At 42.3% G+C, this 14,422-nt stretch overlaps 2 protein-coding genes across 7 annotated transcripts in view; one reads left to right on the top strand and one right to left on the bottom strand.

Moving 5' to 3' along the window:
• LOC139559229 (protein PALS2-like) overlaps nt 1-1,509 on the top strand; it is a 45,596-nt gene extending 44,087 nt beyond the window's left edge. For all 6 annotated transcript variants that reach the window (XM_071375029.1, XM_071375031.1, XM_071375028.1 and 3 more), the window contains one exon: nt 128-1,509. In XM_071375029.1, coding sequence (XP_071231130.1) covers nt 128-304 — 177 coding nt within the window. In that variant the 3' untranslated portion in view covers nt 305-1,509. The remainder of the gene's footprint in view (nt 1-127) is intronic.
• A 469-nt stretch (nt 1,510-1,978) lies between these two features.
• Nucleotides 1,979-12,794, bottom strand: LOC139559228 (gasdermin-E-like). The gene is made up of 10 exons (XM_071375025.1): nt 12,508-12,794; nt 8,743-8,982; nt 8,354-8,546; nt 7,501-7,681; nt 6,375-6,483; nt 6,041-6,199; nt 5,439-5,572; nt 5,084-5,273; nt 4,839-4,909; nt 1,979-4,563 (listed from the first exon to the last, which is right to left on the bottom strand). Exons 2-10 carry the CDS (start codon nt 8,951-8,953, stop codon nt 4,330-4,332), a joined length of 1,482 nt encoding a protein of 493 aa, XP_071231126.1. The 5' UTR covers nt 8,954-8,982; nt 12,508-12,794; the 3' UTR covers nt 1,979-4,329.
• Nucleotides 12,795-14,422: the final 1,628 nt, after the last annotated feature.

Below are 14,422 nucleotides of genomic sequence, written 5' to 3'. Positions count from 1 at the left end.
TTTTTATGGAACATTATCTCGCTAGAACACACAACACTCACATAGTGTACTTGTTACCCATTCTGCATCACAGTAAGTTTCACACACACAGAGACAAAGACCCACACTCACCCTCTGTCTCTGTCAGGATGTGGATCTGAGGAAGACTGTTGATGAGAGTGCTCGTATCCAGAGGGCCTACAACCACTACTTCGACCTCGTCATCACCAACGACAACCTGGACCACGCCTTCGAGACGCTACAGGCTGCCGTCGACAAACTCTGCTCCGAACCACAGTGGGTCCCCGTTAACTGGGTCTACTGAACCCCAACCGGACACTGTCTGACTGGGTCAACTTGACCTAGTGTGTTCAACCCCCGAGGCGGGGGAAAGGACATGAGAAAGGGGGTTGGTAATCTGTGGTACTTTGACGGGGGGAAAACCAACCAAACCAAGCGCCTCCTCCTCTCTCCTTACTTCCTGCACACAATGCAACTGTTTTCTACTGGAAACTCGAAGGGAAAGACTTCTTATATATTTTAGTATTTTGTAACTTTTTACGAACGATCTTTCTATTCATACCAACGTGGAATTCAAAAACATGAAAAAATAAACATCAAGGCCAATCATTTGGGCCATATTTTTTAATTTATTTGTTATTACGCTAGTTTTTTTGTAGTTGTATCCCTGAGAAGGAATGATGTTTTTTCTTCTTGTCTGGGGACTGCTCTAGAAAGAGTATTTATTATTGTTATATCAACACAGGTCAACAATGAAGATGAGACACTATGCAATATTCCAGAACTCTGAGCACTGTTGCCAAGGAAACCTTTTTACGGCGCATGTCATTGCCATGACAACTAGTGTGTCTCAGACCGAATCCTGTGGACATCCCTTGTGTGATTGTCGTAGACCCCCCCCTCCTCCAAATACCCTACAGTGTACTGTTAGGCTACCCCCTGATTTGTTTGTATTTACCTCTTTAGAATTGTGACCTCAGCAAAAATGAACTTGTCTGAATATCTACCCCTCACACATCCTACAAAGAGAATGAAAGGAAAAGAGCTTTACACTTTACATTGTACTATTGAATATCAGCATTTTAACACTGTGTTTCTTAGTTTTTCTTTTATTACCGTAGGATTCACTGTCTTTTGTGGCTATGATGATCATTTTTAGCTTAGTGACTTTTTTTGTCTCCCATGATCCTTTGCTTTGTGTTGTTTTCTATGTTGAACAGACTACATCCTGTTTTTACCATTCACCATCTACCCTGATCTGTATGTAAGGTGCTTGACGTTTTTTAATTAGTTGATGTGGCACGAAACAATACTATCCCACAGTCCTCCTCCAGTGTCAAAGCCCCAAAGCCCTCCTGTGCTGTAACCCAAATACTATATTCTGACTGTTTTCTTTGGTCATTCTGAACAAAGTCCCAACTGGTGTCCAACAACAACCTTGTGTTTTGAAACACATCTCTAAAGCAATACATTGTTTCATTAAATTTACAGAAATTAATCTGGAAAGTATTTGTCCTTTGTTGTTTTGTGTAATGGCTATGTTTAGTTAATATTTAACGCCATTCAGAGACAATGGATGGTTCATAAATATACAGTACATTTGACTGAAAACAGAATTCATAGTTTAGTGGCAGCATTGCAACTACGTAGAACTGTGAAATGACGAAATGCAACATATTGATATATTATTAAAAAGCCTGATAATCTTACACAAATAGCAATATGCTTTGAATTGATGTCTTACAGAGGCAATAGACAGGTAACTGCCAAGATAATATAAACAGGGATACAAAGCATATTTAAAGCAGGTGCTTCCACACAGGTGTGGTTCCTAAGTTAATTAAGCAATTAACATCCCATCATGCTTTGGGTCATGTATAAAAATGCTGGAAATTTTGGCTATGCCCCCATAGGATTACAATGCCCCCTTCCACAGGGCATGAGAACTATGTAAGCCATATGCCATGGCCGTCTCAGACATCAGGTCTCAACCCAATTGAAAACTCATGGAAGATTCTGGAGCGGCGCCTGAGACAGCGTTTTCCACCACCATCAAAAAAACACCAAATGATGGAATTTCTCGTGGAAGAATGGTGTCGCATCCCTCCAATAGAGTTCCAGATACTTGTAGAATCTATGCCAAGGCACATTGAAACTGTTCTGGATTGCGGTGGACCAATGCTGTATTAAGACGCTTTATGTTGATGTTTCCTTTATTTTGGTAGTTACCTATAACTATATACACATCGATTGCACAATACATGAAAAGCAAACACAAAACGTGAAAAACAAAAAACACAAGCATTTGAAACAAACATTCTTCAGTACAAAATTATGCATTGTGTCATTTGAGTCACTTTTATTGTAAATAAGAATATAATATATTTATAAACACTTCTACATTAAATGTAGAGGTAATATACTGTGAGGGCTCTATTCAATCCGCATTGCATAAGTTCAGCTTTACAGCGTGATTTACATTTTAAGGCAATTTTCCTGCTTTAGCGGAGACGCCGTTCACGGTAAACGCTGCGTATGTCGACTCAATCACAAATGACTTCGGCTTTCAATTTCTTTCCAAACACATTAAAGTTTCTGAAAACAAGTCTTACTTTCATATTCTGAAGTAGATTCTCTTACAGCTTTTTGTAAGTGTCTCCAAAAATACATAATTCATTGAGTGTACAGTCATGGCCAAAAGTTTTGAGAATGACACATTAATTTTCACAAAGTCTGCTGCCTCAGTTTGTATGATGGCAATTTGCAGATACTCCAGAATGTTATGAAGAGTGATCAGATGAATTGCAATTAATTGCAAAGTCCCTCTTTGCCATGCAAATGAACTGAATCCTCAAAAAACATTTCCACTGCATTTCAGCCCTGCCACAAAAGGACCAGCTGGCATCATGTCAGTGATTCTCTCATTAACACAGGAGTGTTGACGAGGACAAGGCTGGAGATCACTCTGTCATGCTGATTGAGTTCGAATAACAGACTGGAAGCTTCAAAAGGAGGGTGGTGCTTGGAATCATTGTTCTTCCTCTGTCAATCATGGTTATCTGCAAGGAAACATGTGTCGTCATCATTGCTTTGCACAAAAAAGGCTTCACAGGCAGGGATATTGCTGCCAGTAAGATTGCACCTAAATCAACCATTTATCGGATCATCAAGAACTTCAAGGAGAGCGGTTCAATTGTTGTGAAGAAGGCTTCAGGGCGCCCAAGAAAGTCCAGCAAGCGCCAGGACCGCCTCCTAAAGTTGATTCAGCTGCGGGATCGGGGCACCACCAGTACAGAGCTTGCTCAGGAATTGCAGCAGGCAGGTGTGAGTGCATCTGCACCCACAGTGAGGCGATGACTTTTGGAGGATGGCCTGGTGTCAAGAAGGGCAGCAAAGAAGCCACTTCTCTCCAGGAAAAACATCAGGGACAGACTGATATTCTGCAAAAGGTACAGGGATTAGACTGCTGAGGACTGGGGTAAAGTCATTTTCTCTGATGAATCCTCTTTCCGATTGTTTGGGGCATCCGGATAAAAGCTTGTCCGGAGAAGACAAGGTGAGCGCTACCATCAGTCCTGTGTCATGCCAACAGTAAAGCATCCTGAGGCCATTCATGTGTGGGGTTGCTTCTCAGCCAAGGGAGTGGGCTCACTCACAATTTTGCCTAAGAGCACAGCCATGAATAAAGAATGGTACCAACACATCCTCCGTGAGCAACTTCTCCCAACCATCCAGGAACAGTTTGGTGACGAACAATGCCTTTTCCAGCATGATGGAGCACCTTGCCATAAGGAAAAAGTGATAACTAAGTGGCTCGGGGAACAAAACATCGATATTTTGGGTCCATGGCCAGGAAACTCCCCAGACCATAATCCCACTGAGAACATGTGGTCAATCCTCAAGAGGCGGGTGGACAAACAAAAACCCACAAATTCTGACAAAGTCCAAGCATTGATTATGCAAGAATGGGCTGCCATCAGTCAGGATGTGGCTCAGAAGTTCATTGACAGCATGGCAGGGCGGATTGCAGAGGTCTTGAAAAAGAAGGGTCAACACTGCAAATATTGACTCTTTGCATCAACTTCATGTAATTGTCAATAAAAGCCTTTGACACTTATGAAAGGCTTGTAATTATACTTCAATATTCCATAGTAACATCTGACAAAAATATTTAAAGACACTGAAGCAGCAAACTTTGTGGAAATTATTATTTGTGTCAGTCTCAAAACTTTTGGCCACGACTGTATATAGGGCAAACACACAAGCGATGCACTGGAATTTACAAAAGGTAATACATTTTAAACATACCCATCCATCCATCTATGCATGCTACCCTTTCCCAGTATACAGAGATGTAAGTCCTTGCACAGCGATGCACATGACCAATGGAAAAACTCCTGGCTTTCTTCCTGTCTCCGCCCACAGCCTGTCAGTCTCTCTCCGCAGCGTCACTTTGGAGGAGAAGAGGAGCTGCTCTGCCCAATGGAATGCCCCCTCATCCTGTAGGGGGAGGGGCAGCGACTCAAGGGGGAGGGGCTGACTGTTTACCTTTAGCTTGGTCACCTGTGGGACAGACAACACAGGTTGGTAAGAGTTACAGGGTCTACAGTGGAATAGATAATGACTAGTGTCTGATTCATTATTTCAGTCCATGTTTTGCCCAGAGTATTCATATCAAAGCCTTATTTGTGAATCAGGAATAGTGAAGTTGTATAAAGTAATTCATGAATCATAAAGTGAATTGAATCAGACTGACCAGAGGGTTGAAGGCTTCAGTATTGAATGGTGAGTCGTTTAAAGTGACTGGTGAATCATATAGTGAATAAAATCATACTGACCAGAGTGTTGAGAGCTTCCAGGACATCAGGGCTAGATTCTCCCAGCAGAGTCAGAGCAGCTTCAGGCAACGCTACAGAAATGCAACACACAGGGGTTAGAGAATGCAACACACACACACACACACACACACACACACACACACACACACACACACACACACACACACACACACACACACACACACACACACACACACACACACACACACACACACACACACACACACACACACACACACACTCACCCTCCAAGGCGCTGACCAGCAGGTGAGTGGCGATCAGGTGAGGGGAGGTGGAGGCTCTGTCAGCCTGTATCTCATTGGTTGGGCCTTTCTGGACCAGGTCCAATAGGGCGAAAGCAGATTTGTTTTGAGTCACAGCTAATTGCTTTACCTCTGCAGGGTCAGGTTCCTCACCTCTGCACAACTCCTCCAACTAAGAGAGAGAGAGAATCATTTCCAAATCATACTGTGTCAGATATGACTGTGCCTGGTCTAAAAACTCCACCAAACAATGCCATCAGACAAGGGCTGCATTCCAAATGGCCTCCTTATACCTTTATAATGCACTACATTTGGCCCTGGGCCCTGTGACACTTACCATGTGTTCCAGAACCGTGAGTGTGGTTCTGTCCACTAGAACCTCCCGGAGTCTTTGGAACAGAGCGAACCGGGTCGACTCTGGGAGAACCGCTAACTGACCTGCATAGACCTCCAAGTCCAACCCCTGCAAGTCTGTAGGGGAGAGATAGATAAATAACCAATTAGAGCTTGACTCTTAGGCTCACTTTTCTGATGACACATCATTGACGACAGAATGAACAGACCACCATATAATGCTAAGAGAGAAATTCCTCTCAGTCTGTTTCTGTGTGTGAAAAATCACAACAACGTAAATCACAATTGATACATTAAATATTTGATCCAAATTTACAACAAAAAAACTCAGCACTGCACTTCCTCTCTCAGTATCATTTATTTGATGAAAAGAAGAAGACAATTCTCAATTTCTTTTGTGGAATAGCTGTCAACAGATTTCACTTCCTGTTTTATATATTGACACAATATCACACACAAACACATGTTGGTCAAATCAACTGCTGTATATCTCAACGTCAACAATAAAGGGAACTCAATTATCCACTGACCTGGATCAGCAATGAATGAATGAGTGGCTGGATGGATGAATAAAGAAATACATACTTTTCTGCAGTGTGCTGAGTGGTGCTCCTTCAGGAATCTCCTTCTCCGTCCACTCCAGCCCGTCCACTACACACAGGGCATCAAAGGAATCCTGGGACGGTGAGGTCCTTCCAGAGTCTGCCTCGAATCCTCCAAGAGTACCATGCTGGAGACACAGCTCTGACAATACAGAGAAAATACAGAGAGAGAAAGAGAGAGAGAAAGAGAGAGAGAGAGGGAGACAATTATTCATTCACCATGTAGAACCGCAATGTAATAGTACCTATAGCAGTAGGTCACACACATATCACACACAGCCTTTCATGATACAACTACACACACTCAACGCACTCACCATATTGTCCGTCTTTCCTGACCTCTAGCTCTATGAGGCTGTAGGCGATGACAGTGAGAGGGGGAATCTCCAAGGAAACGTCACTGTCCATCTCTATACTGCCATTCTCCTGCACACACACCTGACGACTTTCAGAAGAAAGGTCTTTGTTTCTGGACATTTTGAGGCTGTAATCGAACCCACAAATGCTGATGCTCCAGATACTCAACTAGTCTAAAAAGGCCAGTTTTATTGCTTCTTTAATCAGAACAACAGTTTTCAGTTGCGCTAACATAATTGCAAAAGGGTTTTCTAATGATCAATTAGCCTTTTAAAATGATAAACTTGGATTAGCTAACACAACGTGCCATTGGAACACAGGAGTGATGGTTGCTGATAATGGGCCTCTGTACGCATAAAAATCTGCCGTTTCCAGCTACAATTATCATTTACAACATTAACAATATCTATGGGCCTCCCGGGTGGCGCAGTGGTCTAGAGCACTGCACCGCAGTGCTATGCTGCGCCACCAGAGTCTGGGTTCGCGCCCAGGCTCTGTCGCAGCCGGCCGCGACCGGGAGGTCCGTGGGGCGACGCACAATTGGCTTAGCGTCGTCCGGGTTAGGGAGGGTTTGGCCGGTAGGGATATCCTTGTCTCATCGCGCTCCAGCGACTCCTGTGGCGGGCCGGGCGCAGTGCGTGCTAACCGAGGGGGCGGGTGCACGGTGTTTCCTCCGACACATTGGTGCGGCTGGCTTCCGGGTTGGAGGCGCGCTGTGTTAAGAAGCAGTGCGGCTAGGTTGGGTTGTGCTTCGGAGGACGCATGACTTTCGACCTTCGTCTCTCCCGAGCCCGTACGGGAGTTGTAGCGATGAGACAAGATAGTAATTACTAGCGATTGGATACCACGAAAATTGGGGAGAAAAGGGGATAAAATTTAAAAAAATATATATATATATATATATATCTATACTGTATTTCTGATCGATTTGATGTTATATTAATGGACAATTTTTTTTGCTTTTCTTTCAAAAACAAGGACATTTCTAAGTGATCCCAAACGTTTGAATGGTAGTGTATACACACATTTAATAACATGTAATAATATGTAAGAACACACATCTGATAGACACGTATAATAACCCACCTGTACAGCATGTGTCCCCAGGTTGCCCAGTAGTCCCAGAACCCTCTGGCAGGTGCCCTGTTCCTGGACCTGTTCTGAGATGGAGCAGGGGGTGGTGGTTAGGACCCTCTCCTTCAATACAGCAAACACCTCCATATGCTTCTCACACTGCTGCACTAGAACATGCTGCATGTCCACCATCCTACACACAGAGAGAGGGAGGTTAAAGAGGTTGAAAGGGATGTACATGAAGACAACTGGAGAGACTGGGTCTGGTGTGAGGAAGGAAACACAAACAGAGAGAGAGAGAGAGACACTAACTATTTGCACATCGTTATAACACTGTACATAGCCATAATATTACATATGAAATGACTCTATTCCTTTGAAACTTTTGTGAGTGTAATGTTAACTGAATTTTTGATTGTTTATTTCACTTTTGTTTATTTTTTATTTCACTTGCTTTGGCAATGTAAACATATGTTTCCCATGCCAATTAAGCCCTTTGAATTGAATTGAGAGAAAGAGAGAGGGAGAGAGATCGAGACAGGGGGAGAGAGACAGAGATTTTTGATCAACTCCCATATCTATTGGATGAAATACCAGTGTGCCATCACAGCAGCAAGATTTGTGACCTGTTGCCACAAGAAAAGGGCAACCAGTGAAGAACAAACACCATTGTAAATACAACCCATATTTATTTTCCCTGTACTTAAACTATTTGCACATTGTTACAACACTGTATATAGACATAATAACATTTAAAATATATTTATTATTTTAAGTTTTTCACTTTTGTTTATTATCCATTTCCCTTGCTTTGGCATGTTTCCCATGCCAATAAAGCCCCTTAAATTGAAATTGAGAGAAGTACCTGTCATTGGAGGCCAGCAGTAGCTTCTGCACATCAACATCCTGCTTCTTCAGCGTGCCGAATGATGATTGGAGGTTGGAGGAGCCCCTCCCCTCCAAGCTGACACTGACGTTCCCAGCCTTGGCGTCCAGCTTCCCACTCAGGTTGTCTCCAAACCTACCCTCATAGGACAGGAAGTCTGACTCAGACACGTCTAAGCGAGCAAGCACAGAGACAGAGACAAGAGCGTAGGAAGAGTGCACCCACATTCAGACAGACAGACAAACGCACAAAGTAGGATTAAGTCAGATGTGTAAGGTATGAATGGCCAGATATGTTTTAGACAGCTGTGTATGGGCAAAATATGAAATGTGAGGTGTATATGAGGAGTAACCATGGCTCTACTTTACCTGGAGTGAGCTCTTTGTCTCCTAACAACAGGTGACTGAGTGTGAAGCCAGAGGGCTGGTACTTGGGCTGTTGCCAGAACCAGAAACGGTTGCGCTTGACAACCAGCGCCATGGGAACCAATTTGTCTGAGTCGTTAAGGCGGGAGACAGAGATCAGAGTTCCATCCGGGTCGATCTGACGGACAAAGTTTGCGGTTGCCTTGGCAAACATCACTTGTTGGGGGGGGACAGGGCCAACACCTGTAGGAAGGCGGAGACACAGTTACACACAAACGCCTCAAACACTAAAGTAAGATGACGTTGCCTATGGCAACTATGTCAACAATTTTGACTACTACCTTTTTGAAAATTGATATTATTATGTGTTAAACAAAAACGTTCTCTGAGCAATTGTATTAGTATAAAATAATATAATTTAGCAATTGTTTGGAGCATACAATATAGCTCATTATTTGAATTATTTATTTTATACAGTCATTATCGGTAATCTTTATCAAATGAAATCAAATTGTATTGGTCATATGTGCCAAATACAACAGGTGTAGTAGACCTTACAGTGAAATGTTGAATACAACAGGTATACACAACAGGTACAACAGAATACACCTTACAGTGAAAGGCTGGTCATTAAATAGTACCCGCAAAACACCAGTCTCAACGTCAAGAGGCAGAGTTGCAAAGAAAAAGCCTTATCTCAGCCTGGCCAATAAAAATAAAAGATTAAGATGAGCAAAAGAACACAGACACTGGACAGAGGAACTCTGTCTAGAAGGCCAGCATCCCTCTTCTCTATTGACGTTGAGACTGGTGTTTTGTGGGTACTATTTAATGAAGCTGAGAGTTGAGGACTTGTGAGGCGTCTGTTTCTCAAACTAAACACACTAATGTACTTGTCCTCTTGCTCAGTTGTCCTCTTGCTCAGTTGTTGCCTCCCACTCCTCTTTCTAGTCTGGTTAGAGCCAGTTTGCACAGTTTGCACACAGCGTTGTACGAGATCTTCGGTTTCTTGGCAATTTCTCACATGGAATAGCCTTCATTTCCCAGAACAAGAATAGACTGACGAGTTTCAGAAGAAAGATCTGTTTCTGGCCTTTTTGAGCCTGTAATCGAACCCCCAAATGTTGATGCTCCAGATACTCAACTAGTCTAAAGAAGGCCAGTTTTATTGCTTCTTTAATCAGCATGACAGTTTTCACCTGTGCTAACATGATTGCAAAAGGCTTTTCTAATGATCAATTCGCCTTTTAAAATGATAAACTTGGATTAGCTAACACAACGTGCCATTGGAACACAGGAGTGATGGTTGCTGATAATGGGCCTCTGTACGCCTATGTAGATATTCCATTAAAAGAATTCTGCCGTTTCCAGCTACAATAGTAATTTACAACATTAACATTGTCTACACTGTATTTCTGATCAATTTGATGTCATTTTAATGGACAAAAAAAACACTTTTCTTTCAAAAACAAGGACATTTCTAAGTGACCCCAAACTTTTGAATGGTAGTGTACGTCAGTTGTTTTGCTTTAGGACACCTACAACCCCCACACGCGTCACGGGACTCGTCTGATGTCGGTACCACCGATCTGCCATCTTCTGCCTGTAGCGTCTGAACAGTTTGGGTTACACACTAATATGACCCCGCTATGGAAAGGTGAGACTCTCACGAACACGTACACGTTGTTGTTTTACTCTAGGTTCTCTCAGATATAAAACAGACACTTAAAAACAATTGTCCTTTTGATACTTTTTTTGATACCTAAAGGGTACCTAAAATCCTAAATGAAATAGCTAAATGATCCATGGTATGACCATCTTAAAACAATTCCATATGTTAGCTTAGTAGAACCCCCGGTGGCAATAAACTAATAAAGCCAAAAGCTCACCTTGACTTGGAAGACTTCCAGTGTTGGATAGCCATATCCAGTTAGCTAACATAGCATCTCTCTCTGTTTGAGCTGCGTGTTTGAGCAGGCTAAACTAGCTAGCCGATTTCACTAGCTAAGTGAAAGCGAGAAAAAAACCTACGAAATATAGCACTCACTCTCTTTCTCTCACTTCATATTTTAAGAAATGAATTTGATCAAACTGTTCAACTATTGTCTTTCTCTCTCTCTCTGAGTCAACTACTCACCACATGTTATGCACTGCGGTGCTAGCTAGCTGTAGCTTATGCTTTCAGTATTCATTATTTGATACTTTGATTGGGTGGACACCATGTCAATTCATGCTACAAAAGCTCTGATAGGTTATCATTTGTGTATAAGTCTATGGAAGGTTAGAACCACGATCCCCCTAGGTTTTGTAATGAAGTTAATGTGTCCAGAGGAGGACGTAAACTAGCTGTCCTCCGGCTACACCATGGTGCTACCCTACAGAGTGCTATTGAGGCTACTGTAGACCATTGCAAAACAGTGTGTTTTAATCAATTATTTGGTTACGTGAATATATCTTAGTTTTATCTAAAATTAACTTTGATTGTTTCACTACTTAAAATAAAAATATTCAGAGGATGGTCCTCCCCTTCCTCCTCTGAGGAGCCTCCACTGATCAGTATTTTAATTGTTTATTCTATACAGTCATTATTGCTCATCTTTATCAAGGGTGTCAATAATTTCGGACCCCACTATATGTCTCCAACCTGCGCCCCTATTTCCTACCAACATGAATCATACAAAGATTTGACTACTGTTGTGTTCTTTATTGATCTCCAAATGTCATACCGTATTTCCCCTAATTTCACCTTCAAATTCCCCTTCAGATGTGTAGGAGGTGCACCCAACACCCCAAGTGTGTTCTAACAGACTCACTCATTGGACAAGAGGGAAGCCCCCTGTGCTGTGTTAACATAACACCATTTACCCCCTAACGCCACCCCAGCGAGAGATCGAGAGATATGAGGGGAAGGTAGCTACCAGAAATCAGATATGTAACCATGTGTAGTCCCAACACTGCCCTCACTCCTTTCTGTCTCCTCCAGACCACTGCCTTCAACCCTTCCCTGAATCCAGTCTGAATGAGGTTGTACTGGCTCATATAGTGGTCGGGAAATCCCAATTTGGTAAAAGGAGGACCCCCTCCCCTCCTTAGTCCCTCATTATGGGGCGGCAGGTAGCCTAGTGGTTAGCATGTGTGACTAGTAACCGAAAGGTTGCAAGATTGAATCCCAGAGCTGACAAGGTAAAAATCTGTTGTTCTGCCCCTGAACAAGGCAGTTAACTCACTGTTCTTAGGCCTTCATTGAAAATAAGAAATTGTTCTTAACTGACTTGCCTAGTTAAATAAAAAAGTAAAATATATATATATTTTTAATTACTGTAAATGACGCATGCTTTGCTGATGCCCAAAAGTATCTGGTCCCAAATAAAGCATGATTCTGAATAAGAATTGTGAGAAAAGGTGCTGTTATTTAAAGAAAGCTCATCACTTTCAGCAGTCAACATCATATGTATATAAAGTGGATGTGGACAGGAGGATAGAAACAAATGATCCAATACACCATATTATGAAATAAAATGTGAGGTTTGTATGTGGGAAGAGAAGTATGTAAAACAGAAACACTATAATTGACCTCTACTAATCTGTACCTTCCGCACATTGGCTCGGTACCAGTACCCCCCTGTATATAGCCTTATGTAATTTTCTTGTCTTGTAATTAAACATTTCACATTAAGGTTGTACTCGGTGCATGTGACAAATAAAATTAGATTTGATTAAAAAATAAAGTAAATTCAACGCCGAAAAAAACACTCGTTCATAACCTACCTTGTTGTAGGGTCTGGATTTATTAAACAGGGATCGAGTGCAGCGCCTCCAAACAACACCGGTCCGGTTGCCTGTCACTTCTGGAATGTCGGTTCTGGCACTAGTAAAAGTCACCTGAGGCACAGCAGCGCAAGAAAGTTTAAAACTATTCAAATGTTCTTATAACTTGAAACTGTTGTACTCTGTTATACAGTAGTAGACAAACAGTTGACCACCCATTGATAAATTACCCCGCTACTTGGATTTTCTATTTTACATTCTGAGGAAATGAGTGCCGCTACACACCAATAACGATACGATAGGCTATCCAAAGATTGTTACGGTATTGATTGGAGCAGAGTTGTCAGTCAGACAAAGTGGGTTGGTCCTACTGCTGCACTTTTGAAAGGGCAGACTTTGGGCCTCTGCTTGCACCACGCCCCCACAGTGTATACCGTGGTAATTGACATCACATGAGCAGTGTGTGTGTGTGTGTGTCAAACTCAGTCCTGACTTAACACGCATCAAGCAAACTGAATTCCACATAGTGTTTTTGAAATCAGGAGTTGTCCATTACATAATCGGAACCCAAACATAACTGCTACTTTGTCCTTTGACTTACAATATGAGGAAGGAGTCAAATCTCATTATCATTCTGTATTCATCATCCCAACTGCTCTTTCAACAGCAGTCTTCAGCTGCTAATGATTAACACAAAGAAGGTAAAGCAAGGTTCCTGATTGCTGTAACACACACACGAGAAACAAATGCATCAGCGCATTATCCGGTACATGTAGATATAGACGATAGACAAGGCAGAGAGTGAAGGACAATTTTTACAACACCGTGTCATAACACCGACAATAAAAGTGTCATAAAAACCAGGGTGTGAATTTCTCTAAATAATGCTAATTTAACCCTTCTCCTATTTGTTAAAAATGTAGTGGTAAATATTGAAGTTTAAGCTTCCAAACACCCCTCTATCTGTCCACTCACTAGTGCTGCATTTAGGCCTCAACTGCACTCCTTTAAACGCGTCGATTTTCCTTTGTAGGCTACTTGCTCATCTTCACAACTTGTTTGCCATGCTCCCTTGATAAGTCTTTCTACCTGTATCATTGTTTGCAGTCAGCTGTTTAGAGCGCCCGTTGCTTTGTTTATTATCAGGTGCACGTGGGTATTGGTGTAGACCATTTATTTCACGTTATCATTTTCTACCAATATTTATTTTCTTAACATCTTTGACAGTCCTTAACATACACTATACAGGGCTTTCAGAGGGTATTCAGACCCCTTGACTTTTCTACATTGTTTTGTTAGAGCCTTATTCTAAAATATATATTTTTTCCCCCACTCAATACCCCATGATGACAAAGCAAAAACAGGTTGACATTTTTGCTAATTTATTAAAATATAAAAACCACAAGTATCCAGAACCTTTACTCAGTACTTTGTTGAAGCAGTGATTACAGCCGAGTCTTCTTGGGTATGATACTACAAGCTTGGCACACCTGTATTTGGCGAGTTTCTCCCATTCTTCTCTGCAGATCCTCTCAAGCTCTGTCAGGGTGGATGGGGAGCGTCGCTGCACAGCTATTTTCAGGTCTCTCCAGAGATGTTAGATCCGGTTCACGTCTGGGCCACTCAAGGACATTCAGAGACTTGTTCCAAAGCCACTCCTGTGGTGTCTTGGCTGTGTGATTAGGGTCATTGTCCTGTTGGAAGATGAACCTTAACCTGCTCTCAGGACCTCAGACTGGGACTTTCATCAAGGATCTCTCAGTACTTTGCTCCGTTCATCTTTCCCTCAATCCTGACTAGTATCCCAGTCCCTGCTGCTGAAAAATATCCCCACATCATGATGCTGCCACCATCATGCTTCACCGTGGGGATGGTTCCAGGTTTCCTCCAGACATGACGCTTGGCATTCAGGCCA

This window comes from Salvelinus alpinus, chromosome 29 (genome assembly GCF_045679555.1).
Source record: "Salvelinus alpinus chromosome 29, SLU_Salpinus.1, whole genome shotgun sequence".
NCBI classification, from domain to species: Eukaryota; Metazoa; Chordata; class Actinopteri; order Salmoniformes; family Salmonidae; genus Salvelinus; species Salvelinus alpinus.
The sequence above is the reverse complement of the archived record's forward strand: the minus strand, read 5'-3'. Positions and strand labels throughout refer to the sequence as shown.

Bases quoted from the DNA above. Each gene is read 5' to 3' on its own strand.
- LOC139559228 (XM_071375025.1), bottom strand. From the start codon at position 8,953: ATGTTTGCCAAGGCAACCGCAAACTTTGTCCGTCAGATCGACCCGGAT. The intron at 5,274-5,438 runs GTAAGTGTCACA...TCTCTCTCTTAG, and splicing joins TCACGGTTCTGGAACACATG to TTGGAGGAGTTGTGCAGAGG. The intron at 4,910-5,083 runs GTGAGTGTGTGT...GCATTTCTGTAG, and splicing joins GCTGGTCAGCGCCTTGGAGG to CGTTGCCTGAAGCTGCTCTG.